Source organism: Schistocerca piceifrons, chromosome 1 (genome assembly GCF_021461385.2).
Source record: "Schistocerca piceifrons isolate TAMUIC-IGC-003096 chromosome 1, iqSchPice1.1, whole genome shotgun sequence".
Taxonomy (NCBI): domain Eukaryota; kingdom Metazoa; phylum Arthropoda; class Insecta; order Orthoptera; family Acrididae; genus Schistocerca; species Schistocerca piceifrons.
Window position 1 is genome coordinate 573,894,372 of NC_060138.1, and position 27,128 is coordinate 573,921,499.

Here is a 27,128-nt window from a genome sequence, read left to right on the forward strand (position 1 = left end):
GAAACTCTTTAGCACGTAATCCCCGCAACAATAGTATTATAGTATTGAGTATGGACTGTAAATAAATAAAAAACAATTGATTTATTTTTTTAAAAAAGGGGGAGGGGGGGGGGGGGGGGGGGACTGTTAATCTGTATCTCGTGGAAAGAGGACGTGTTGCTGGGCCGTCGCTCAGAATATATTGTTACATTTAATAAAAATTGATATTTCTGTGATAAAACTGAGTAAAGTATGTGTAAGAGTTGCCAAACATTTATGTATACAAATTTTCTGGAAGTGAAGAATAGAAATATCTTGTTTTTGGAAAAGTAGGTGAACTTCATTGTCGTCGCCATCTATCAATCAACAGAATTGTAAGTGTACAAAGTTCACTAAAATACAGGAAAAGAAATGCATTCTCTATAGTTTTCATTCAATAAGTAACAAACTCTCATAATTTCTTAATTACAGTAATTGGATTATGTTCTTGAACAACAGCATGGTGCTAAACTCCACTGACCAATTTTGATGTAGCAGGACGTGTAGTTTGAAGGAAGTTTGTGTGCTAAGCAATCTCCTTTTCTCACGAAAAGCAGATTGCTGTTTGATTTTATTTACTTACAACAGTGGTCCCTTAGGTATGAAAAGCTACGAAAACTTGGGGTCAAAGCTATCCGCAATACGGCCATGTAACTAACAGAGTTGTATTTTAAACCTTAAAGAACAATAACTTCCTCCAAATTGTGATACGTCACCAACTGGTGCAGAAGCTGATCATTCAAGGAGGCAGCAACCAAAATTCAGGTACCAGTTATGACAAAAATCTCTCTCTCGAAACACATATATAAATATTCATATTATTATTATTAGAAGAAAGTTATTTTATAAGCTGATTAATGTATTCCTACATAAAGAATCTGAGCACTTGCTGATGCACACCTTCAAATCATTGTCTACAGCCTAGCTTCCCAAGGCAAAGACATCTCTTGACAATCCCAACCCCTTTGCCCTCTGAATCCCAACTTAACACTATTGATGTCACCTCCCTTCACACCAACATCCCTCATGGCTTGGTTCAACCCAACTAGTACACCACCTTCCCAGACACTGATCTCCTCCTCTCCAATGGTTCCATATAAAACTCAGTCCATATGAAGCTCACTAACCAACAACAGCACCCGCGTGTTGAAAGATCCGTCCCTTCCAAAGTAAAAAGTCCTTTCTGTATAGCCTGAACACCTGTGGAGAGCACATTTGTAGCAACAACGAGTTGCTTGCCCAATATGCTGAAAATCTTACTAAGTAGTCTAACAATGACAGTAATCAATTACTGATAATATACAGTAAATGAATAGACAAAAAATCTACTCCCCAAGTGGCGGCAGGGAACCACACACACAAAAGGATTTAACTTTTACAAGCTGTTGGAGCCAGTGGCTCCTTCTTCTGGCAGAAGAGTAGAAGGGGAAGGAAGAGGGGTGAAGGAAAAGGACTGGAGAGATTTAGGGAAAGGGGCATAGTTCAGAAAAATCACCCAGAACCCCGGGTCGGGGGAGACTTACCGGTTGGGATGAGAAGGAAAGACTGAATCTGTCTTCTAGATTTTTTATCTATCCTTTTACTAAGTAGTCTGTAGTTTCATTAAGACATATGATCTTACATATACCTCAGCAAAATGTTCAGAATGTGTCATACCATTATACATTTAATACACTGGAATGACACAAGATGTCAAAACCATGAAAAGTATAAGGTAGGGCCACTCACTGTCACCATTAACATTTAATCTGTATATTGAAAAGGTAATGAAGGAAATAAAGAATAATCTTGAAGTGGGAGTTGTTTGTCACTAGCAAAAAGCCAACATGATATAGCTGACTGATGACACAGAAATGGTTGCTATAACTGTAATAAACAAGAATTGAGCTGGGTGCTTAATGAAACATAACTTGTGTTGGTTGGTGTCTAAAATATGTACAAAAAAAAAAAACATAACATCATAAGGTGCAGAGCATGTAGACACAATAGATAGTAAAGTGGTAGAACTGATAAAGAAAGAAGATTCAAAAAGAGACATTATAGTAAGTGTTGTACATAGCAAAAGAGCTTTTGTATATTTGAAGCAAAACATAATTTTTTTTGCAAATAAATTTTTATTATGTTTACCGGTTTACTGGTAAAGGTAATAAAAAGTTTATTTGCAACAGATGACTGAAATTTATTTTAAAAAAATAATACTACAGTTGCTGAAAATTACATCCGTGAATAAAATAAAAAATATAAATTGTAAACCCAGAAGAGATTCATGAATGTTATTTTTGGAATTCAGCTCTGTATTCATGCAAAACATGGGCAACGAGGAAGACAGAAATGAAACCATTCGAAGCCGTTGCAGTATGGTGTTACAGGAGACTGTTTCAGCTCAGTTGGAAAAAGAATGAAGACATCCTACAATGAGTAACAAGAAGAAAAGTCTAGTAAAAACACAATGAACTGAAGAGAGAGACTGGATGGGCACACATCGCACCACGAGTCACTGCTGAGAATTGTAGCTTAAGGGTTGGTGGAAGTAGAAAATCACAGGGGCAGGCATAAATATGAACATAAACAGATTGTTGATGATGCAGGATGCTCAGTATTTATACTGAAATGAAGAGGATAGCCAGCACATAGGAGATCTGGGCTACTGCATCAAACCCATTCTGGGCTCACGTCCGGAACAACAAGAAGTAAATAGTTACTGTTTCAGCTAGTGCTCCTGTGATGTGTAAAACCAATTAACAGAACTATCTAACTGTAAATAATACAAGTAAATTAGGGTAGAAGTAGTTCATAGCATGCGTAACCTTTAATGTGACATTGCATATTTTCAAATTTAATTTTGCTTTTAATACTTTCTACTCCTTTTTGTTTACTTTTCCCTCTTTGAAACTATTCTAATGTATACCAACCCCCATAAGAATCAAGGCCTCAGCACGAGCCTCTTCTGTCTGCGGCAAATGGAGATTCATTTCATCACCATCAAAATCAGCATTGTATGGTGTACAGACACATTCATTAAACCTGTAAAAAACAAAGTATCTAATTTTTCTTAAAGGAGCTGAACAAGTACTTGCACTTCTTAAAAAAAGAAAACATACCTGAATGTCCTGTGTTCAAGAACTTTGGCTCTGTGTGACATGATACTTAATTTGTGAAGACTAGGTTGCCGATTAAAGAGTACAATGTCTCCATCAACAAGATGCCGCTCCACTATATCACCAGGCTGTAACAAAAGAGAATACTACTGCAGCGTCTCACATGTATATGTGTATCAGGACCATTTTACTCATCTAGCTTAAAAGACACATATATACAGCAGACACATAAGATATTGAAATGATGAGTATTAGAAAATCATAACTAAACTGCTTCAAAGTCAAGAGTACTAAAATCAGAAGTGGTCAGGAACTGGGAAAGAGGGGGAGGTTATTGTGTGGCGGACAGGCTGCACAGGAAACATGAAGCATGCATAATGAAGATGGAAAGGAAGGAGAGGGGAAGGAGATCACAAATAGAAGTACCACAGACTTCTATCAATCCTGTCACATACTCACAATAAGTAACCTATTACAAAACATCTACAAACAATTATCTGTAGAACAAGGAAGACTATTAACATGCTAATCATAGGTTCACAGGGGAATGCAAGTGGTTTGATGTTAGTTTTAGAAAACTTCCAACCATTCAAAGTATCTCAGTAAAAGCTAATGTTCCACCACCTTTTCTCCTCCAGTTTAGTCCAATGCTCGATAACTGGCACTAAAGGTACACTTGTTATATTTACATCATTATAAATACCAGAATGAGATTTTCACTCTGCAGCGGAGTGTGCGCTGATATGAAACTTCCTGGCAGATTAAAACTGTGTTCCCGACCGAGACTTGAACTCGGGACCTGTGCCTTTCGCGGACAAGTGCTCTACCATCTGAGCTACCGAAGCACGACTCACGCCTGGTACTCACAGCTTTACATTCTGCTGTGAGTACCGGGCGTGACTCGTGCTTCGGTAGCTCAGATGGTAGAACACTTGCCCGCGAAAGGCAAAGGTCCCGAGTTCAAGTCTCGGTCGGGCACACAGTTTTAATCTGCCAGGAAGTTTCATTATAAATACCAATTTCATCAAAACCAGATAAAGCAAATGCAGGATGCATTCTATGCACAGAAGGAGAGGGGGGGAGGGAGGGGGGAGGGAGAAGGGGGGAGAGAGAGAGAGAGAGAGAGAGAGAGAGAGAGAGAGAGAGAGAGAGAGAGAGAGAGAACTTTGCAGCTTTACAGTGTATAATATTTCTATATTTCTTTGTCCAAGATTAGATATGCTACCCACTCTCTTCCTGGGGATAAAGGTAGAAGGCCACTCTCTTTCCTTCAAACCTCGTTTGAAAAATCTATATGTACATGGGCAAAAAAAAAGAACCACATGCACACTACCAAGAAAATCACTATTAAAAGTTCAACATGCACTTAATAGTGCTTACAACAGCTGCAGTATAAAACTACTATTAACTTCCGTATCACAAGCCACAGCATGCTTCCAGCTGCAATTGTGCACAACCCCACCACCTGCCTTCTTACACACACCTCTGCAAACAAGGGGACGCTAGCAACTGTGGGTCTCAGATTCAATATTAGCTTCAAATTCCTTTTCATCTATTTAGAAAAATCAACACAGAAGTTACCTACAGAATGGGGTAATCAGGGGGGTTGGAGAGGGGGGAAGCTATTGTGTGGATACATTGTATTTGCCCAATTTTTCTAAAGTATTGCTCTAATATATGAACTGTAACAAAATTCACACTTTTCCTTTCATTAATGGTAAACACTGATTTTATTTTGCCGTTACACATTATTATTCTATAAGTTCATTTTCACCTTATACGTTGTGTTCTATACAAGAATTCAGACAAAACTTGGCATGAAAGAACACTGTGCATTCAGGTCAAACTTGCTTTTAAAAAAATTACAAACACTTACAAAACAGATACACAAAATTAAACATAGTGAGAATTTTTCTACCGTACTACATATGGTGGGAATTTAAGGAGATGAGATCTGGATAATCTGACAGAACCAGAGGTTGTACAGAGTTTCAGGGAGAGCATTAGGGAACGATTGAGAGGAATTGGGGAAAGAAATACAGTAGAAGAAGAATGGGTAGCTTTGAGGGATGAAATAGTGAAGGCAGCAGAGGATCAAGTAGGTAAAAAGACAAGGGCTAGTAGAAATCCTTGGGTAACAGAAGATATACTGAATTTAACTGATGAAAGGAGAAAATATAAAAATGCAGTAAATGAAACAGGCAAAAAGGAATACAAACGGCTCAAAAATGAGATCAACAGGAAGTGCAAAATAAGAGACCTTTGGAGAAAAGAGAACCACTTGTACGAATATCAAGAGCTCAGATGGAAATCCAGTTCTAAGCAAAGAAGAGAAAGCAGAAAAGTGGAAGGAGTACATAGAGGGCCTGTACAAGGGTGATGTACGAGGTGCATTCAAGTTCTAAGGCCTCCGATTTTTTTTCTCCGGACTGGAAAGAGATAGAAACATGCGCATTGTTTTAAAATGAGGCCGCGATCATTGTCAATACGTTCCAGAGATGGCAGCACCGTACAGCAGATGGAATTTTACCGCCAGCGGCGTGAATGAGAACTGTTTTAAATACTTAAAATTTGCGTGGAGTGAAACCAACTGAAATTCATCGACAGTTGAAGGAGACATGTGGTGATGGAGTTATGGATGTGTCGAGAGTGCGTTCGTGGGTGTGACAGTTTAATGAAGGCAGAACATTGTGTGACAACAAACCGAAACAACCTCGGGCTCGCACAAGCGGGTCTGACGACATGATCGAGAAAGTGGAGAGAATTGTTGTGGGGGATCCCCGAATGACTGTTGAACAGATCGCCTCCAGAGTTGGCATTTCTGTGGGTTCTGTGCACACAATCCTGCATGACGACCTGAAAATGCGAAAAGTGTCATCCAGGTGGGTGCCATGAATGCTGACGGACAACCACATGGCTGCCCGTGTGGCATGTCGCCAAGCAATGTTGACGCGCAACGACAGCATGAATGGGACTTTCTTTTCGTCGGTTGTGACAATGGATGAGACGTGGATGCCATTTTTCAAACCAGAAACAAAGCGCCAGTCAGCTCAATGGAAGCACACAGATTCACCGCCACCAAAAAAATTTCGGGTAACCGCCAGTGATGAAAAAATGGTGTCCATGATCTGGGACAGCGAGGGCGTAATCCTTACCCATTGCGCTCCAAAGGGCACTACGGTAACAGGTGCATCCTACAAAAATGTTTTGAAGAACAAATTCCTTCCTGCACTGCAACAAAAACGTCTGGGAAGGGCTGCACGTGTGCTGTTTCACCAAGACAATGCACCCGCACATCGAGCTAACATTACGCAACTGTTTCTTCGTGATAACAACTTTGAAGTGATTCCTCATGCTCCCTACTCACCTGACCTGGCTCCTAGTGACTTTTGGCTTTTTCCAACAATGAAAGACACTCTCCGTGGCCGCACATTCACCAGCCGTGCTGCTATTGCCTCAGCGATTTTCCAGTGGTCAAAACAGACTCCTAAAGAAGCCTTCGCCGCTGCCATGGAATCATGGCGTCAGCGTTGTGAAAAATGTGTACGTCTGCAGGGCGATTACGTCGAGAAGTAACGCCAGTTTCATCCATTTCGGGTGAGTAGTTAATCAGAAAAAAAAATCGGAGGCCTTAGAACTTGAATGCACCTCGTACTTGAGGACAATATTATGGAAAGGAAAAAGGATGTAGATGAAGACGAAATGGGAGATATGATACTGTGTGAAGAGTTTGACAGAGCACTGAAAGACCTAAGAAGAAAAAAGGCCCTAGGAATAGACAACTTTCCATTAGAACTACTGATAGCCTTGGGAGAGCCAGCCCTGACAAAGCTCAACCATCTGGTGAGCAAGGTGTATGAGACAGGCGAAATACCCTCAGACTTCAGGAAGAATATAATAATTCCAATCCCAAAGAAAGCAGGTGTTGACAGAAGTGAAAATTACCGAAATATCAGTTTCGTAAGTCACGGCTGCAAAATACTAATGCGAATTCTTCACAGACGAATGGAAAAACTGGTAGAAGCCAACCTCACGGAAGATCAGTTTGGATTCCATAGAAATGTTGGAATACGTGAGGCAATACTGACCCTGTGACTTATCTTAGAAGATAGATTAAGGAAAGGCAAACCTATGTTTCTAGCATTTGTAGACTTGGGGAAAGTTTTTGACAATTTTGACTGGAATACTCTCTTTCAAATTCTGAAGGTGGCAGGGATAAAATACAGAGAGCGAAAGGCTATTTACAATTTGTACAGAAACCAGATGGCAGTTATAAGAGTCAAGGGGCATGAAAGGGAAGCAGTGGTTGGGAAGGGAGAGAGACAGGGTTGTAGCCATCCTCGATGTTATTCAATCTGTATACTGAGCAAGCAGTAAAGGAAACAAAAGAAAAATTTTGAGTAGGAATTAAAATCCATGGAGAAAAAATAAAAACTTTGAGGTTTGCTGATGACATTGTAATTCTGTCAGAGACAGCATAGGACCTGGAAGGGCACCTGAACAGAATGGACATTGTCTTAAAAGGAGGATATAAGATGAATATCAACAAAAGCAAAAACGAGGATAATGGAATGTAGTCGAATTAAATCAGGTGATGCTGAGGGTATTAGATTAGGAAATGAGACGCTTAAAGTAGTAAAGGAGTTTTGCTATTTAGGGAGCAAAGTAACTGATAATGGTCGAAGTAGAGAGGATATAAAATGTAGACTGGCAATGGCAAGGAAAGCATTTCTAAAGAAGAGAAATTTGTTAACAACAAGTATAGATTTAAGTGTCAGGAAGACGTTTCTGAAAGTATTTGTACGGAGTGTAGCCACGTATGGAATTGGAACATGGACGATAAATAGTTTAGACAAGAAGAGAATAGAAGCTTTTGAAATGTGGTGCTACAGAAGAATGCTGAAGATTAGATGGGTAGATCACATAACTAATGAGGAGGTATTGAATAGAATTAGGGAGAAGAGAAATTTGTGGCACACCTTGACTAGAAGAAGGGATCAGTTGGTAGGACATGTTCTGAGGCATCAAGGGATCACCGATTTAGTACTGGAGGGCAGCGTGGAGAGCAAAACTCGAAGAGGGAGACCAAGAGATGAATACACTAAGCAGGTTCAGAATGATGTAGGTTGCAGTAGGTACTGGGAGATGAAGAAGCTTGCACAGGATAGAGTAGCATGGAGAGCTGCATCAAACCAGTCTCTGGACTGAAGATCACAACAACAACTTCGTAGGACCACGTCCACAACACAACTACATATGAAAATTAGGTCTGACTGATGTTATTGAAAACTGGCATTTCAATTACGAAATTTTACATAAACCACATGCAAAATATGTCATTAAAATTTGGCGCAGACAGCCGGTTATAAATCTGCATTTGGATTCTGAGTGAGTCAGTCCTGTCATGCAATATTTCATTTATTAAGTTATCTGGAAACCAAACTACACTCATGCTCACAAATTAAGGATAATGCTGAACATGATGAAACAACGCTCTGGTGTGCAGTTTATGGGTTTAAATCACCTCAAGGTATGACCATGCAGTGCATCTGACCTGCCGTCGTCGCACGGTGGCGCTGGCAGCAGTCCACACACGCAGAGGTGTGTTGGTGCATGTCAGAGTACGGTGCAGCGAGTAAGTGTGCAGACGTTTTCAGATGTGCTAATGGTGACTGTGTGTTGAAAATGGCTCAAAGAACACATATTGATGACGTTATGAGGGGTAGAATACTAGGGCGACTGTAGGCTGGTCAAATACAGCAGGTTGTGGAACGGGCCCTCCGTGTGCCACAAAGTGTGATCTCAAGATTATGGCAACGATTCCAGCAAGCAGGAAACGTGTCCAGATGCTACAGTACGGGACGTCCACAGTGTACAACACCACAAGAAGACTGGTATCTCACCATCATTAACTGCAGGCGGTCACAGAGTACTGCAAGTAGCCTTGCTGAGGACATTACCGCAGCCACTGGAACAGTTGTCTCCAGACACACAGTCTACAGACAACTGAACAGACATGGTTTATTCGCCTGGAGACCTGCAAGGTGCATTCCACTGACCCCTGGTCACAGGAGAGCCTGTAAAGCCTGGTGTCAAGAACATAGTACATGGTCATTGGAACTGTGGTCCCAGGTTATGTTCACAGACGAGTCCAGGTATAGTCTGAACAGTGATTCTCGCCGGGTTTTCATCTGGTGTGAACCAGGAACCAGATATCAACCCCTTAATGTCCTTGAAAGGGACCTGTATGGAGGTCATGGTTTGATGCTGTGGGGTGGGATTATGATTAGTGAACGTACACTCCTGGACGGCTTTGACAGAGGAACTGTAATAGGTCAGGTGTATCGGGGTGTCATTTTGCACCAGTATGTCCACCTTTTCAGGGGTGCAATGAGTCCCACCTTCCTCCTGATGGATGATAATGCATGGCTCCACCGAGCTGCCACTGTGGAGGAGTACCTTGAAACAGAAGATATCAGGTGAATGGAGTGGCCTGCCTGTTCTACAGATCTAAACCCCAACGAGCACATCTGGGATGCTCTCGGTCAATGTATCGCTGCACATGTTCAAACCCCTAGGACACTTCATGAGCTCAGACAGGTACTGGTGCAAGAATGGGAGGCTATACCCCAGCAACTGCTCGAACACCTGATCCAGAATATGCCAACACGTTGTGCGGCCTGTGTACATGTGCATGGTGATCATATCCCATACTGATGTCGGGGTACATGCACAGTACAGTGGCATTTTGTAGCACATGAGTTTCAGGACGGTTTTCTCAACTTATCACCACTACCATGGAGTTACAATCTGTGTCGTGCGTATTCCCTATGTGCCTATGCTATTAGTGCCAGTTTTGTGTAGTGCCACGTTGTGTGGCACCTATGAGCATGAGTGTATGTGTTACATAACTGGCAAACAGTTATAGTAATGAAACTTCCTGGCAGATTAAAACTGTGTGCCCGACCGACACTCGAACTCGGGACCTTTGCCTTTCGCGGGCAAGTGCTCTACCAACTGAGCTACCGAAGCACGACTCACGCCCGGTGCTCACAGCTTTACTTCTGCCAGTACCTCGTCTCCTACCTTCCAAACTTTACAGAAGCTCTCCTGCGAACCTTGCAGAACTAGCACTCCTGAAAGAAAGGATATTGCGGAGACATGGCTTAGCCACAGCCTGGGGGATGTTTCCAGAATGAGAGTGCAGAGTGAAAGTCTCATTCTGGAAACATCCCCCAGGCTGTGGCTAAGCCATGTCTCTGCAATATCCTTTCTTTCAGGAGTGCTAGTTCTGCAAGGTTCGCAGGAGAGCTTCTGTAAAGTTTGGAAGGTAGGAGACGAGATACTGGCAGAAGTAAAGCTGTGAGTACCGGGCGTGAGTCGTGCTTCGGTAGCTCAGTTGGTAGAGCAATTGCCCGCGAAAGGCAAAGGTCCCGAGTTCGAGTCTCGGTCGGGCACACAGTTTTAATCTGCCAGGAAGTTTCATATCAGCGCACACTCCGCTGCAGAGTGAAAGTCTCATTCTGGAGTTATAGTAATGGTTTGTGCACCTTTCACAGTTCTAGACGAGTGACTATTTGTCAATATAGTTATTTTGTAGTCAATAACGTGCATTTAGCCACTCCACAAATCTGCTGTCAAAAAGAAATTGTTTTTCTGAATTTAAGGCATCAGAACATAGCTCAAATATGGCTGATAAAGTTAAGAGGTTAGCTTTCTTTGTTGCTGTTGTTGTTGTTGTTGTTGTCAGTCCAGGGACTGGTTTGATGCAGCTCTCCATGCTACTCTATCCTGTGCAAGCTCCTTCATCTCCCAGTACCTACTGCAACCTACATCATTCTGAATCTGCTTAGTGTATTCATCTCTTGGTCTCCCTCAATGATTTTTACCCTCCACGCTGCCCTCCCATACTAAATTGGTGACCCCTTGATGCCTCAGAACACTTCCTACCAACCAATCCCTTCTTCTAGTCAAGTTGGGCCACAAATTTCTCTTCTCCCCAATTCTAAACAGTATCTTCTCATTAGTTATGTGATCTACCCATCTAATATTCAGCATTCTTCTGTAGCACCACATTTCAAAAGTTTCTATTCTCTTCTTGTCTAAACTATTTATCGTTCACATTTCACTTCCATACATGGTTACACTCCATACAAATACTTTCAGAAAAGACTTCCTGACACTTAAATCTATACTCGATGTTAACAAATTTCTCTTCTTTAGAAATGCTTTCCTTGCCATTGCCAGTCTACATTTTATATCCTCTATACTTCAACCATCATCAGTTATTTTGCTCCCCAAATAGCAAAACTCATCTACTACATTAAGAGTCTCATTTCCTAATCTAATTCCCTCAGCATCGCCCAATCGAATTCGATTACATTCCATTATCCTCGTTTTTGCTTTTGTTGATATTCATCTTATACCCTCCTTTCAAGACAATGTCCATTCCGTTCAACTGTTCTTCCAGGTTCCTTGGTGTCTCTGACAGAATTAAAAAGTCATCACAAACCTCAAACTTTTTATTTCTTCTCCATGGATTTCAATTCCTACTCCAAATTTTTCTTTTGTTTCCTTTACTGCTTGCTCAATATACAGATTGAATAACATCGGGGAGAGGCTACAACCCTGTCTCACTCCCTTCCTAACCACTGTTTCCCTTTCATGCCTTTCAACTCTTTTAACTGCCATCTGGTTTCTGTACAAATTGTAAATAGACTTTTGTTCCCTGTAGTTGAGCCCTGCCACCTTCAGAATTTGAATGACAGTATTCCAGTCAACATCGTCAAAAGCTTTCTCCAAGTCTACAAATGCTACAAACGTCGGTTTGCCTTTGCTTAATCTATCTTCTAAGATAAGTCATAGCGTCAGTATTGCCTCACATGTTCCAACATTTCTATGGAATCCATACTTATCTTCCCCGAGGTCGGCTTCTACCAGTTTTTCCATACGTCTGTGAAGAATTAGTGTTAGTATTTAGCAGCCGTGACTTATTAAACTGATAGTTTGGTAATTTTCACATCTGCTTTCTTTGGGATTGGAATTGTTATATTCTACTTGAAGTCTGAAGGTATTTTGCCTGTCTCTTAATCTTGCTCACCAGATGGAATGTTTTGCCATGGCTTGCTCTCGCAAGGCTATCAGTAGTTCCAATAGAATGTTGACTACTCCCGGACCCTTGTTTCGACTCAGGTCTTTCCGTGCTCTGTCAAAGTCTTCACGCAGTATCTTATCTCTCATTTCATCTTCATCTACATCCTCTTCCATTTCCATAATATTGTCCTCAAGTACATTGCCCTTGTATAGACCCTCTACATACTCCTTCCACCTTTCTGCTTACCTTTCTTTGCTTAGAAATGAGTTTCCATCTGAGCTCTTGATATTCATACAAGTGGTTCTCTTTTCTCCAAGGGTCTCTCTAATTTTCCTGTAGGCAGTATCTATCTTAGCCCTAGTGATATATGCCTTTACATTTGTCCTCTAGACATCCCGGCTTAGACATTTTGCACTTCCTGTCAATCTCATTTTCGAGACGTTTGTATTCCTTTTCGTCTGCTTCATTTACGGCATTTTTATATTTTCTTCTTTCATAAATTAAATTCAGTATCTCTTATATCCTCCTTTCAAGACCTAAGGATTTCTGTTGGCACACATAATCTTACCTAGCTGATCCTCCTCTGCCATCACTATTACATCTCTCAAAGCTACCCATTATTCTTCTATTGTATTTCTTTCCCCTGTTCTTGTCAATCGTTCCCTAATGCTCTCTCTGAAACCCTCTACAATCTCTGGTTCTTTCAGTTTATCCAGATCCCATCTCCTTAAATTCCTAACTTTTTGCAGTTTCTTTAGTTTTAATCTTCAGTTCATAACAAATAGATTGTGGTCAGTGTCCACATCTGCCCCTGGATATGTCTTGCAATTTAAAACTTGGTTTAAATCTCTGTGTTACCATTATATAATCTATTTGAAACCTTCCAGTGTCTCCAGGCCTCTTCCATGTGTTAGCTATGATTAAGTTATGCTCTGTGCAAAATTCTACCAGGCAGCTTCCTCTTTCATTCCTTACCCTCATTCCTTACCCCCATTCCATATTCACCTACCACTTTTCCTTCTCTTCCTCTCCCTACAATCGAATCCCAGTCACCCATGACTATTAAATTTTGTCTCCCTTCACTATCTGAATAATTTCTTTTATCTCATTATACATTTCATCAATTTCTTCGTTGTTTGCAGAGCTAGTTGGCATATAAACTTGTACTACTGTGGTAGGTGTGGGCTTCATGTCTACCTTGGTTTTCCTTACTTAAAAATATTATAAAATATCCTTGAATGACATCTAGTGTGCTACAACTTCCTGAGAAATTCAAAGGCCAAATTTCCCCTTAGGTTCCACAAAAGGCTACAATACTAATGTTAAACATTTTCAAATGATGGAATATTAGGCAGAGAATGAATGAATGGGTACTCCTCTTTAATGGAATATCGTAATCTGAATTAATATGATATACTTTCTTTGGTCAGTATTAATAACACAGCTAAGTTCAAAGTTCACCATCAAAGTAGTTTGTTAAAATATTTGGCAGTTTCCATGGTTTACTTCATCCAAATAATTATTGAAATTTGTACACAATTCTGAAATTTCTGAATTTGACACCTTCACCACATGCCCACCAGCCTAGCACATCAGCCACCTATATTTATTAGGACTTTATGCAACAAAGAAAACTCAATTTTCTCAAAAACTAGGGAGTGTTTAGCTTTTTTTTAAAAAAAAAAAAAAAAAAGGAGGGGAGGAAAAAAGATATCAAGCCCTCCTCCCTTCACCTCTACCAATGATAAACATCTACGTCAAATTTCACCCACACAGGTAACTCTCAACTGCTGGCCACCCTTTGGAAGAATTATTTACTTAAAAGATATTCTCACAGGGTGAAAACTCAATTGTTCAATTACCATCTGCTCCTTTGCTACAGTATTGCACTGATGCACCATATCGGTAATACCACTGGGGGGGGGGGGAGAAAAAAAAAAAAGAAAGAAAGAAAAAGAAACAATACTTACCCTAAGTTCCTGAGCAATTTTCTGACGGTTCCCAAATTTTAAGAATTTCTTAAATTTCAGGTTCTTTTGTTCAACAAAATTTGCACCTGGATGCTTGTCAGGTCCATTTATTACCATCTGTTTCATCAGTTTGAGATTGGCACTAGTTACTCTTTCTGGATATGTGAGAATTTTTGCAACATGGACAGGTACACCAACCTACAATAGAACGATATAATATAAATTATATGAATCATTAGCTCATGCACTTTATGCATCTAAATTTGTAGTATATATGTAATAACTATTCTTAATAGTGATGCGAAATAAAAAAGTATGAATTAGCATTTATTAATGGGCATACCTGTTCAATGAGAAGATTTGGATCTGGAGAAATAACAGTTCTGCTGGAAAAGTCAACACGTTTACCTGACAGATTTCCTCTAAAACGGCCCTGTTTTCCTTTCAGTCTTTGAACAAGTCCTCTACTTGATTTTTTGGGCTGTTTTCATACAAAAACGAGAAAATAAAACACAATTTTTCTCACATAAATCTTAGCAATGGAATAAGCCCACCACATACAAAACAGAAAACACAACAAATTGAAACTCACCACATACAAAACAGAAAACACAACAAATTGAAACTCACAAAATTATCTCCTGACTCTTCTTTTACCTGCATATTCAGTGGTATTCCTGAAGTTTCACTGTTGATGTAAAGTGCACAATGCAGCTGAAGAAAATCCCAATCTTCATTTATCATCTGAACTTTCGCACCAGTCTGACGATGCTTCGTAATAACGTCATTAATAAATATAATTTCTGAAAGTTTCATAGTCAGATCATCTTCATTCCTGAAACAACAACGGCAGTACATATTAACAGTCAAATATTGTATCATGCATGAAAATATACGTTCACCGTGTGTAATAAGGTCCAAAGGAGTACTAAGTTCTCAGTAACTATCTACAGTTACTATCAGTTGTAGATAGGTTTGAGGAGTAAAAAGTAGTAGTATTTAGGGTGTAAAAGAAAGTGATCTACACTCCGTTAGATCTCAATCCACAACAGTTCAGAAATGAAAAGTGTTTTTTTAATATTTATAGAAAGTATTCACCACTTCGCATTTTACCAACAATTTTTCGCCTTTTTCCACACCAGATCTCCAGTTACTTTCTAGTTCACCTTTATCTCTCCCCATATATTTTTATTTTCATTTTCATTTCAGCCTAATGTTACACTTTCCACCTTCTAATACCATGTCACCCTCACAACACCCCCACAACGACCCCATGAAGTTTTATTTACATTCCCTCCGCAAACATGCCTTCGCCCTAGCCAGATTACGCTCCCATATTTTATTTTCTCAGGCTTGTCTGACATTTGGAATTACCCCCAAAGGCCTCACACTTAAAGTTCCCATCTCTGGCTGCAACCCTTCTTTCCATCAGTCCCTATACCAGTTCCAAACTGAACAAACCATTGCCCTCACCCACCTAATCCTTCACCTACACATCAACTCAGCCAATGAACACACCCGTCAACTCCTATCCTTAATAAAAGTCCTCAATCTTTTCTCTCCCACATCCACACCGGCTGTTCAGAGCATCCTCCTACAGGCCAACCACAAATTAGAACAGCATGCCACCCTCCACCTCAAAAAACTATCCAATCTCCTGGTTTCCCACCTCCGGAAAGGCAACTCACTCACCCTTCACAACCTTTCCAGCAAACCACAACTTCCTCTCATTGCACACAAACACAGTCTCTCCCACTTCCAGCTCCACTCCCTCCAAAACCTCAAAATTCCAATCAACACAATCTGGAACCACAACACCCTAATTCAGTAGTTAACCTTTCCTCCAAACCTCTCTCCCAATCCCAAACCTCAGTCCTATCCAAAGGCCTCACCTTCAGCCCCACTCCCAGATTCAACCAAACAGCCCTCGTCAAAGATTTACTGTCCTACACTCATACTCTCTGCTGGAAGTATCACTTTGCCACGAAGAAAAATGATCCTAATCCTACTCCTAATGATCCAACTTCCCAAGACACTATCCAAATTGAACCCTGCCTGGAACAGTTCCGTCCTCCGTCACAGCGGGACCCACCTCCTCTTCCTCAAAATCACCCTCTCCAAACCTTCCAGGAATTTCTGACTTCCAGCCTTGCCTCTCAATCCTTCTTAAAAAACCTTAATCCTACTCCCAACATCACCACTGCTGAAGCCCAGGCTATCCGTGATCGGAAGGCTGACCGATCCATCGTCATTCTTCCGGCGGACAGGGGTTCCACGACTGTGGTACTTGATCGTCGGGAGTATGCGGCTGAGGGACTGCGTCAGCTTTCAGACAACACCACATACAAAGTTTGCCAAGGTAATCCCATTCCTGATGTCCAGGCAGAGCTTCAGGGAATCCTCAGAACCTTAGGCCCCCTACAAAACCTTTCACCTGACTCCTGACCCCACCGACACCCCGCACCCCTACCTTCTACCTTCTTCCTAAAATTCACAAACCCAATCATCCCGGCGGCCCTATTGTACCTGGTTACCAAGCCCCCACAGAATGTATCTCTGCCTATGTAGATCAACACCTTCAACCCATTACATACAGTCTCCCATCCTTCATCAAAGGCACCAACCACTTTCTCCAACGCCTGGAATCCTTACCCAATCTGTTACCCCCGGAAACCATCCTTGTAACCATTGATGCCACTTCCTTATACACAAATATTCCGCACGTCCAGGGCCTCGCTGCAGTGGAGCACTCCCTTTCACGCCAATCACCTGCCACCCTACCTAACACCTCTTTCCTCATTACCTTAGCCAGCTTCATCCTGACCCACAACTTCTTCACTTTTGAAGGCCAGACATACCAACAATTAAAGGGTACAGCCATGGGTACCAGGATGGCCCCCTCGTACACCAACCTATTCATGTGTCGCTTAGAGGAAGCCTTCTTGGTTACCCAGGCCTGCCAACCCAAAGTTTGGTACAGATTTATTGATGACATCTTCATGATCTGGACTCACAGTGAAGAAGAACTCCAGAATTTCCTCTCCAACCTCAACTCCTTTGGTTCCATCAGATTCACCTGGTCCTACTCCAAATCCCATGCCACTTTCCTTGACGTTGACTTCCACCTGTCCAATGGCCAGCTTCACACGGCCGTCCACATCAAACCCACCAACAAGCAACAGTACCTCCATTATGAAAGCTGCCACCCATTCCACATCAAACGGTCCCTTCCCTACAGCCTAGGTCTTCGTGGCAAACGAATCTGCTCCAGTCCGGAATCCCTGAACCATTACACCAACAACCTGAAAACAGCTTTCGCATCCCGCAACTACCCTCCCGACCTGGTACAGAAGCAAATAACCGGAGCCACTTCCTCACCCCCTCAAACCCAGAACCTCACACAGAAGAACCACAAAAGTGCCCCACTTGTGACAGGATACTTTCCGGAACTGGATCAGACTCTGAATGTGGCTCTCCAGCAAGGATACGACTTCCTCAAATCCTGCCCTGAAATGAGATCCAACCTTCATGAAATCCTCCCCACTCCACCAAGAGTGTCTTTCCGCCGTCCACCTAACCTTCGTAACCTCTTAGTTCATCCCTATGAAATCCCCAAACCACCTTCCCTACCCTCTGGCTCCTACCCTTGTAACCGCCCCCGGTGTAAAACCTGTCCCATGCACCCTCCCACCACCACCTACTCCAGTCCTGTAACCCGGAAGGTGTACACGATCAAAGGCAGAGCCACGTGTGAAAGCACCCACGTGATTTACCAACTGACCTGCCTACACTGTGATGCATTCTATGTGGGAATGACCAGCAACAAACTGTCCATTCACATGAATGGACACAGGCAGACAGTGTTTATTGGTCATGAGGATCACCCTGTGGCTAAACATGCCTTGGTGCACGGCCAGCACATCTTGGCACAGTGTTACGCCGTCCGGGTTATCTGGATACTTCCCACTAACGCCAACCTATCCGAACTCCGGAGATGGGAACTTGCCCTTCAATATATCGTCTCTTCCCGTTATCCACCAGGCCTCAATCTCCGCTAATTTCAAGTTGCCGCCACTCATACCTCACCTGTCATTCAACAACATCTTTGCCTCTGCACTTCCGCCTCGACTGACATCTCTGCCCAAACTCTTTGCCTTTGAATATGTCTGCTTGTGTCTGTATATGTGTGGATGGATGTGTGTGTGTGTGCGCGCGAGTGTATACCCGTCCTTTTTTCCCCCTAATGTAAGTCTTTCCGCTCCTGGGATTGGAATGACTCCTTACCCTCTCCCTTAAAACCCACGTCCTTTCGTCTTTCCCTCTCCTTCCCTCTTTCCTGACGAAGCAGCCGTTGGTTGCGAAAGCTAGAATTTTGTGTGTATGTTTGTGTGTCTATCGACCTGCCAGCGCTTTCTTTTGGTAAGTCACATCACCTTTGTTTTTAGATATATTTTTCCCACGTGGAATGTTTCCCTCTATTATATTCAACTATACATATTTTCAGATACACTCCCCAATATTTATAAGCACATGAGCCTTCTCCTAACAATTTATGTAATTAATTAAAAATTCACCTTCAATGTATTCTATTTACACTGCTGGGCTTTAAAATTGCAAAACCAGGATGGACACCAAAAAATCTTAAGAAGAATAAATGATTAAATTCATAGACGATTTTGGAACATATGGGAGGAGTGGGGTGGCGGGGAAGGGGAAGAGGGTGGGAGACGGGGGAGGGCATTGCGGACAGAGACCAAGGCTTGACTGCAGCAAATCAGTTGAAATGGATGTAAGTCACAATAGTTGTGCATGGACAAAGAGGCTTGTACAGGATAGACTATTATGGACAACTGTACCAAACCCATCCTTGGAATGAAGTCGACAATAATAAAAACATGGAGTTGTTCACGAGATGTTGACAGAAAGCTGTCATAATGTTTTACTATTTGGTACCATATGTGCTAACAGTCACACTGATACCACACTATGCCAAGGTATATGAAAAGAACCTGGAAAGCAGAATCCTAACAAGGGTCAAGTACAAATTGCAAGAGGAGCAGCAAACCTTCAAACCTAGGAAATCATCTTCTGGCCTCATATTAGCAATGAGGCAGCTCCAGGAGTACCACTCTGAATTTGGGGAATTGCTTGTGATGGCCTCTCTTGATAGCATCTGTAGAAGAAAGGTCTGGGGAGCAGTAGAAAAAAAGGGAGTGGAAAAAGAGACAACAAGCAGAGTGGAGGAGATGTACTTTGGAAGTCTGAGTTGTGTGAAAGTGGGAAATGAAAGAACAGATTGGTCCAGCAAACAAATGGTGTGAAATGGGGCAGTGCATTGTCACCTCTCCTCTTCATTTTTGTCTTGGATGAGATAATGACTACGGTAGCAGCAAAAACTGGAGAAGACAAGATGAAAATAATGATGTTTGCAGATGATCTGTGAAAACAGTGAGGAGGAGATTCAGGAACAGCTGGATTCTTGGGAAGAAACTGTGACACAGTAAAGAATGAAATTTAATGTAAACAAATGTGAGGTCCTGGTTACAACTAGAAAGAAAGGTACAACTAGCGGAATGAAGATTGGAGGAGAAAAATTGAAGTACGTGGCAAGTGTTCAGTACTTGGGAAATGTGATGAAGGAAAGTGGAAGAAGTGAGAAAGATATCAGCGAACGTGGCCAACAGAAGCATTCCTGCAATATTTTAGGAGCCTGATTTTGATTTAAAAAAATAAAGTTACTACATCCCAATGCTGACCTATGCATCTGAAACATGGGTAATCAAGAAACAAGATGTAAGCAAATTACAGGCATATGAAAAGAACTTCCTCAGAAGTAGGATAGTAGCAACAAGGAGAGAGAGAATGAGGAATGAAAAGATAAGAGAAACGATGAAAGAGGAATCCTTGCAGAGCAAGACAGAAACATCAAGGCTAAGATGATATTGGTACTTTAAAAAAAGAGAAAATAATAGGATTCCCATGAAGATAATTGAAAGGGAGATGCAAAGAAACCATCTAAGAAGAAGTCCAAGGGATAGATGGCTGAAATGTGTGGAAAACTGTGTTCAAAATGGAGGTGCAAACTAGACCAAAAGGAATATACGGGGGTTGACACAAAAGTAATGCCTCCATTTTTGTAACTCTTCAACAGTTGGCAGCATTGATGTGTGGCAGGTACTGGCTTGTTCCGTAGCCTTTTCTCAACAGCTAAAGTTGGGGGGAAGCCTTAGCATTGAATGGTTGTGTTGTTACAGTGTAAAGTATGGAACCCTGCACGGTCGGTCAATGCAATTTAAGCAACGTGCAGTCATTGAATTCTTGACAGCAGAAGGTGTCACCCCAAAGGAGATTCATCAGAGAATGAAAGCAGTTTATGGTGATTGTGTTGATGTGAGTACTGTGCGTCATCGGGCAAGTAAGTTTAAAGATGTTGAGGCAGGAACATCTGACCTGTGTGACAAAGAAAGAGTTGGACGTCCTGTGCCAGCAACCACTGAGTTTCACAAGCAAAATGTTAACAGATTGATTCAGGATGATTGTCGTATCACTCAGAGAGAAACTGCAAGTACAATCAGCATTTCACAAAAATGTGTGGATCACATTTTGCTTTGCTTGGCTATCGGAAGATCTGTGCATGATGGGTACCCCGGATGCTGACTCCTGAAATGAAAGTGCACAGACTTGAAATTCGCCATGAACTCCTCTCACGTTATGAGAATGAAGGTGACGCCTTTCTCCTTTGCCATGAACTCCTCTCACGTTATGAAAATGAAGGTGACGCCTTTCTCCATTCAATTGTGACAGGATACAAATTGTGGGTACACCATTATGACTCGGAGAACTGAGAGATGGGGGTTGCAGAAACAGAGTGTCAACTTTTTCTATGACGGCTTCAGAAAACTTGTTCATCGTTGGCAGAAATGTATCCAATTGCTGGTGATTATGTGGAAAAGTGAATATTGGTAATTAAAGATCACATTCTAAAGATTATTTCTGCATTTGACTTATAAAAATATTTCTATTCAAACCCAATTAACGAAGGTGGAGGCATTACTTTTCATTGAACCCTCATAGAAAGATAGAGGGAGAACCAAACTACATGGCAAGGCTTATGTCCCAAACATACCCACCCTGATGCTGGAAACCATTCAAAATGATGATGATGATGATGATGATGATGTGCTAACAGTTTGACAAAGCAGTAAGTGTCTACGTGAAATCACAGTACATTCACCCTGTACTTCAAATTTGTCTCATTATTGCTTATAATCTTCCTCTGTCAGGAAGCATACGAGAAGTCAGCAGTGTTGTAGCAGTCTGAGATACACTGGATCCTTCTAGTGATGTGTATTTCACAACTGAAATTTCATACTCAGATGAAATGAAAACTTTAATGAAAGCCAGGAATGAAATATACTAACAGCAAACACTATTTTTGTTTCAAATGTGAATATTCTTTTGGAATGTATATAATTTAGGAGTAAAGAGCACTCACAAAATAGCTGAAAGGTTGAGTCGCCGACGGGCACACATGAAAGATGTGATTAGTGCAAATTTTCTTCAAAATTGCCATGAACATTGAAACATAAGTGATGGAATTCCATATTTTAACTTGGCACTGCCTCAAATCAAACCTAGTTCCTTAATATTGCAGACAAACAGCAGCATGTCTTCACTTATCATGCTAGAGCATTTATACCACCTACCTAATAGCAGATAACAGAGGTGATGCATCACAGCATGGAAGCAATGAGGCCTTGGTAGGTTGCTGGAGGGCATTGGCACCACATCTACACACTCAAGTCACCTATTTCCCATAAATTCCAAGGAAGGGGGCGATGAGCTCTAACACCATGTTCAATCACATCGCAGATGTGTTCAATTGGGTTCAGATCTGGTGAGCTGGGGGGACAGCACATCAACTGGAACTCATCACTGTGTCCGTCACACCACTCTATCAGACTCCTGGCCTTGTGACATGGCAAATTAACTTGTTGAAAAGTGCCACTGCCATCACGAAACATGATTGTCATGAAGTGGTGTACATGGTCTGCAACCAGTGTACGATACTCCTTGGCTGCCATAGTGCCTTGCACAGAGATCCAATGGACCCATGGATGCTGATGTGAATGTTCCCCAGAGCATAATGGAGCCGCCGCCTGCTCGAGTTCATCCCACAGTATAGATGTCAAGAGAGCTGTTCCCTTGGAAGACAATGGGTTCACAACCTACCATTAGGATAATAGAGAAGGTTTAAGGGTTCATTACACCATGCAATGCTCTCCCACTGTGCCAATGTCCAACGTCAATAGTCACATGCCCATTCCAGTGATGTCATGGTGTTAACATTGGCACATGCATGGGTCGTTGGCTGCGGAGACCAATTGTTAGGAGTGTTTGGTGCCCTGTGTGTTCATACACAATTGTACTCTGCCCAGCATTAAAGTCTGATGTTAGTTTCACATCCTGTTTTACCAGTCTTCCCAGCCTATGACACCAGACATCTGTAATGAAGGGTGGCCACTCAACCCCATGACGTCTGGGTGTGGCTTCAGCTTAGTTTCGGCATGTGATGAAGACACCACAGCACTTCTCTAACACCTAACAAATTGTGCAGTTTCCAAAATGCTCATGCTGAATCTCTGGGCCATCACAATTTGCCCTCAATCAAACTCAGATAGATCACACACCTTCCCGTTCCTACACACAGACAGCACACTGACTGATACTATATGCACAGTCCATGGGTCTGACTAGCAGTCATTTCTCATCAGACGACGTTGCTATCGCCTGGATGGGCTTATATCAATAGTAGGTCGGTGTCATAATGTTCTGGATGATCAGTGTATGTACATACAATAAATTACATCTTCAGGGATGTCTGAAATAATTACTGACAAACCTTCAATGACTTACAATTGGTGTTATCTTTCGGGCACTTAAAATCAATCAAAACTTCACCCAATGCTTTCCGACAAAAATTCTATTAGTTCTTCTATGATTTACTGTACAGTTCAGTGACACTCAGCAATGCACAAACAGTTCCACAAGGGGAAGAAAAGTCTGAAGGGAGGCAGGAAGCTGTGGATGTTAAGTTTGTGCCAGTGATGTGCTTTTCATTTTATACAAAGTAGAATTTGAATGTTTTTTCAAAGAAAGGCAGATCATAGTTTAAAGTCCTGTCGACAACAGGGCCATTAGAGACAGAGTACAAGCTTGGATTAGGGAAGAATAGAGAAAGAAATAAGCTGTGCCCTTTCAATGAGATCATCCCAGCATTTGCCTTAAGCAATTTAAGAAAAACCACGGAAAACCTAAATCTTGATGGTCAGATGGGAATTTTAATTGTTGTCCACCTGAGGTAACAACCCACTCATAGTTGAGGCACTGAGTGATCAATAAGCACATGAAAATGAGGGGGAGGCAGTAAGAGGATGAGATATGAAGGTGGCACAGTTGAGCTCATGCTGGCCGCATGCAGGGGGAGCTGAATGTGGCACACTATGACATGGAGGAATGGATTGGGAGGGACAGATAAAGCAGAAGGAGAGAGAATGTGGAGAAGAGGATGTGAGTGTACAGTGAGTGAAGTGGGATGCTTAGAGGTAAGGGTTGAGGTGGGAGAGGTGCTAATGGAGACTGAGGCCCAGAGGGTTAAGGGTTTGAAGAATGTGTTATAAAACCAATCATCTACATAGTTCAGAAAAGACAATATTGAAGAAGGAGGATGAGGTGGGGGGGGGGGGGGGGGGAAGGGAGGGAGGAGGTACCAAATGGCAATTTAAAGTCAAGCATATCATGCTCTGCAAGGTGTTGCGCTAGTGGGTGGTTAAATCAAAGTTTGGTGGTGGCCATACATTCATGCTCACGAATAGTTGATAGTATCCCTACATAAAAGGTTGCACAAAAGTTGAAAACGGAGCTTTTATATGATGGGAGTGCTTTTATTGGTGGCCCTTCCTCTAATAGGATAGGATATATTGTGAAGGAACTAGCTTGGATGTACTAAGTGGGTGCGAAAAACAGTTCTTGCACCTGGGTCTCTCACACGGGTAGGACATGTGGGGCAACGCACTGGAGTGGGTGTGGCACACAGACTGACATGATGTTTTTATAGATGATGATGATGATTTTAGGTGAGGTGTGCTCAACATCATCATCATCAGCGCCCTGACAAAAAGCCAGTTTACAATGCATTAAAGTCTGCCACCCTTCGCCACCAATTTAGGGATGATGCCTGACAGTTCACAAAATTTCACCACTCTTGTAACACTGGAATCAATATCAGCAAGGGTGGAGAGCAGATCTCCACCAAGACTGAGGGCTGTCGTGATATTAGTAATAAGAAACACATTGTCAAAATACACTGAACTGAAAATGGCACATCACAAGCCTCACAGAGTGTTGGATCCTCCTGCCACTGAGGAGGAAGCCATGTGTTAAAAAGCAACATCTGATGCACACCCAGGTAAGCAGGACCTTCTTCCAGCAGAGAGGCTGACATTAAGAACAACATGCTTGTTTGGTCGATTTAAGCAACCACAGTTTGTTTACTGTCACCTTCAATCATTCAGTTCCCCACTGATGCACAATACGCCTGTCAGAAAATGAGATGGTGGCACACTACAGGATGAGACAGTGACGGACAGCACCATCCTGCCAAGTTCCTTGGCTGCCTTATCAGCCATGTCATTTCCCTATATCCAGGCACCCAGCAAAAGATCACCTCCTGGTAAAGGTGTTGGAGCCACTGTAAGGAGTTGCGACCGAACCGCCGAATCTTTCCATCAGTAAATGGGGTATGTTCTCAACTGACTCGGTTGTTTTAACCCCTCCACTGACGGAATGACCCGCTTCCTACTTCCGTATGTATAAAGCCAATACGGACTTGTAGCTGTCACGCCTTTGCGCTTACTGCTACGTATTTTAACCGTAAATAGCTCAGCCCTAATGGTAAGAGGTAGTAGTGAATTCACGTTATTAATCTTTGAAGACAGCACAGCTGCCACAAGCTCAGCTCACTTTTACTCCACTCCTACCCTCGCCATTGCACCACATTAATTAGGTGCTACATGGACCTTGCCAAATTCACTTGCGTATACATTTTTGACCGTTACTCGCCAGTATTTACCTAATGATTAGTACACTCCTAACCGGACTATTTCCCAAAGAGCTGTGATGATTGAACGGGTTCGATCCACGGCCTACAGTGCCCTACAGTTCACACGGTAACACTGCCTACCTGACCCACTTAACTTGGTAGTGAGCTTATGTATCCAATCACCACTGCTAGCAGCAGTGGGTAATCCTATCAGCACGACGAGAGCAGCAGACTTACCGTCGAATCCTCCTGAAAATACTTATAACTACGGCCGCCAGCTCTGAAGGAGCAAAAGAATAAATCAATTTTTTGGCTCGTTTCAAAGTGAAACGGCTTGAGTTGAATTTAAACTTAATTCTGAATATTACTATTTCTGATCATTCTAGGTGATTCTACAAAGCAAATACTCTCTCAATTTCTGTGAGTTGGCTTGGTAATTACCACCAAGACAATTTAAGCAACTTAGGTTAACAAACTTCTACCCTTCAACTTTTTTAATGATTTTGGGATATTACTCTTTGGACAATTGCTATAGAATTAGTTAAGTGACTTTACTTGAAAGGTTACTCAGAAAAATTTAAGTAACTATAAATAGGCGACTCATTCTGGTGTGACCATTGCACTTTTCAACATTCTTATACGCTAAAGTATTCTACAACCAAAAGAATTGTAAATGAAAGAGGCGATGGTGGCCTCAGTCTGATTTCGCTACACTATGTTTCAGGTTACTACACTTTACAATGAACAACATGCGTCGTAATTTTACTCATTACTATATTCTGTCTTATGCACTTGCACAAAAGAAAACTGGTATTCTCCTTTTACATGTATACAAAGTTCGACTTAACAATTGCAAGCAGTCTTGCCTTGGGTAGACGTGTCGGTGCTGGTGGTGAGATGCATGTGGCTAACGCAGCTCTTCACGCCTCATGCCCTCAATGGCGGCTGGAACTACGAGCTGTAGCACTCGTATAAGCTACTGCACGTCCGCCATAAAATCTGAGCGCAGGAACTCTTACAATCAGCCCCAGTGGCATAGAGACAGGTTCGACAACCATTCGTCGCGTTCTACTCCACAAACAGCGACGATATTCGCCTCTTCGCTGTTGCACAATCACTTTTGCGTGAGCACAGTTACGCACGTCCAGTCACGTCAACACTCCCCAGGCCATTCCATTGTTCAGTCCCTGTGTCTCCAGCTACCTCTAGCTACGCTCGTATCACCAAGAGTGGGGACGTTCCCCTACCACCTTTTCACCAAAATCATTTAGTATTTAAGAATATTTATATTTATTACCCTGGAGTTCATACCAGTCATAATAATTTACTACTAGCGCTTTATAACATTAAATCATACAGTAATAACTTATAATTACCAAGAAAAAGAATACATTTGACTCCGAGAGCTTAGTGCATTGTCTGACAGGTAGCGCTAATTCCCAGTTTCGCCAATAGATGGCATCAGGGTGCACTCCCTGGCAGTCTCACACCAGCGCGCCCGTTTCCGACGCGCGGGCTCCAAATTACTGTCAGCCCACCATCATTTCAGTTCCGTTACAGAGTCATGGATGAGCTGAATCAACTGGTCTACTGGATACATTTTGTGAAGTGCTTGTAGTGCACTAAGCAAGTCAGAACAGACAAAAAACCTTGTACAGTGATGTCCATGAATTCTCTCAAGTGCCATCATAATGCCACATAACTCAGCATCATATTTTGTAAATTGTTCCAGAAGACACACTTTGAAAGCCGTATCATGGAAAACAGTGGAACAACTGAGGACATTCTCCTGCTGGTATCCATCTGAACAAACAATGATAAAACTGTGGTACATACTTAAAACGGAA

General features: G+C 42.0%; 1 protein-coding gene and 1 non-coding gene across 2 annotated transcripts in view; one reads left to right on the plus strand and one right to left on the minus strand.

Moving 5' to 3' along the window:
- LOC124801714 (DNA-directed RNA polymerase III subunit RPC1) overlaps positions 1-27,128 on the minus strand; it is a 242,528-nt gene that overhangs the window by 153,280 nt on the left and 62,120 nt on the right. Inside the window, exons 6-10 of the mRNA XM_047263093.1 lie at positions 14,838-15,015; positions 14,524-14,661; positions 14,181-14,378; positions 3,120-3,244; positions 2,931-3,042 (exon numbers count right to left, since the gene is read on the minus strand). Of these exons, the coding sequence (XP_047119049.1) occupies positions 2,931-3,042; positions 3,120-3,244; positions 14,181-14,378; positions 14,524-14,661; positions 14,838-15,015 (751 nt within the window). The remainder of the gene's footprint in view (positions 1-2,930; positions 3,043-3,119; positions 3,245-14,180; positions 14,379-14,523; positions 14,662-14,837; positions 15,016-27,128) is intronic.
- Trnas-cga lies at positions 10,500-10,574 on the plus strand. The gene has a single exon. It is a non-coding gene; the product is annotated as a tRNA-Ser (tRNA).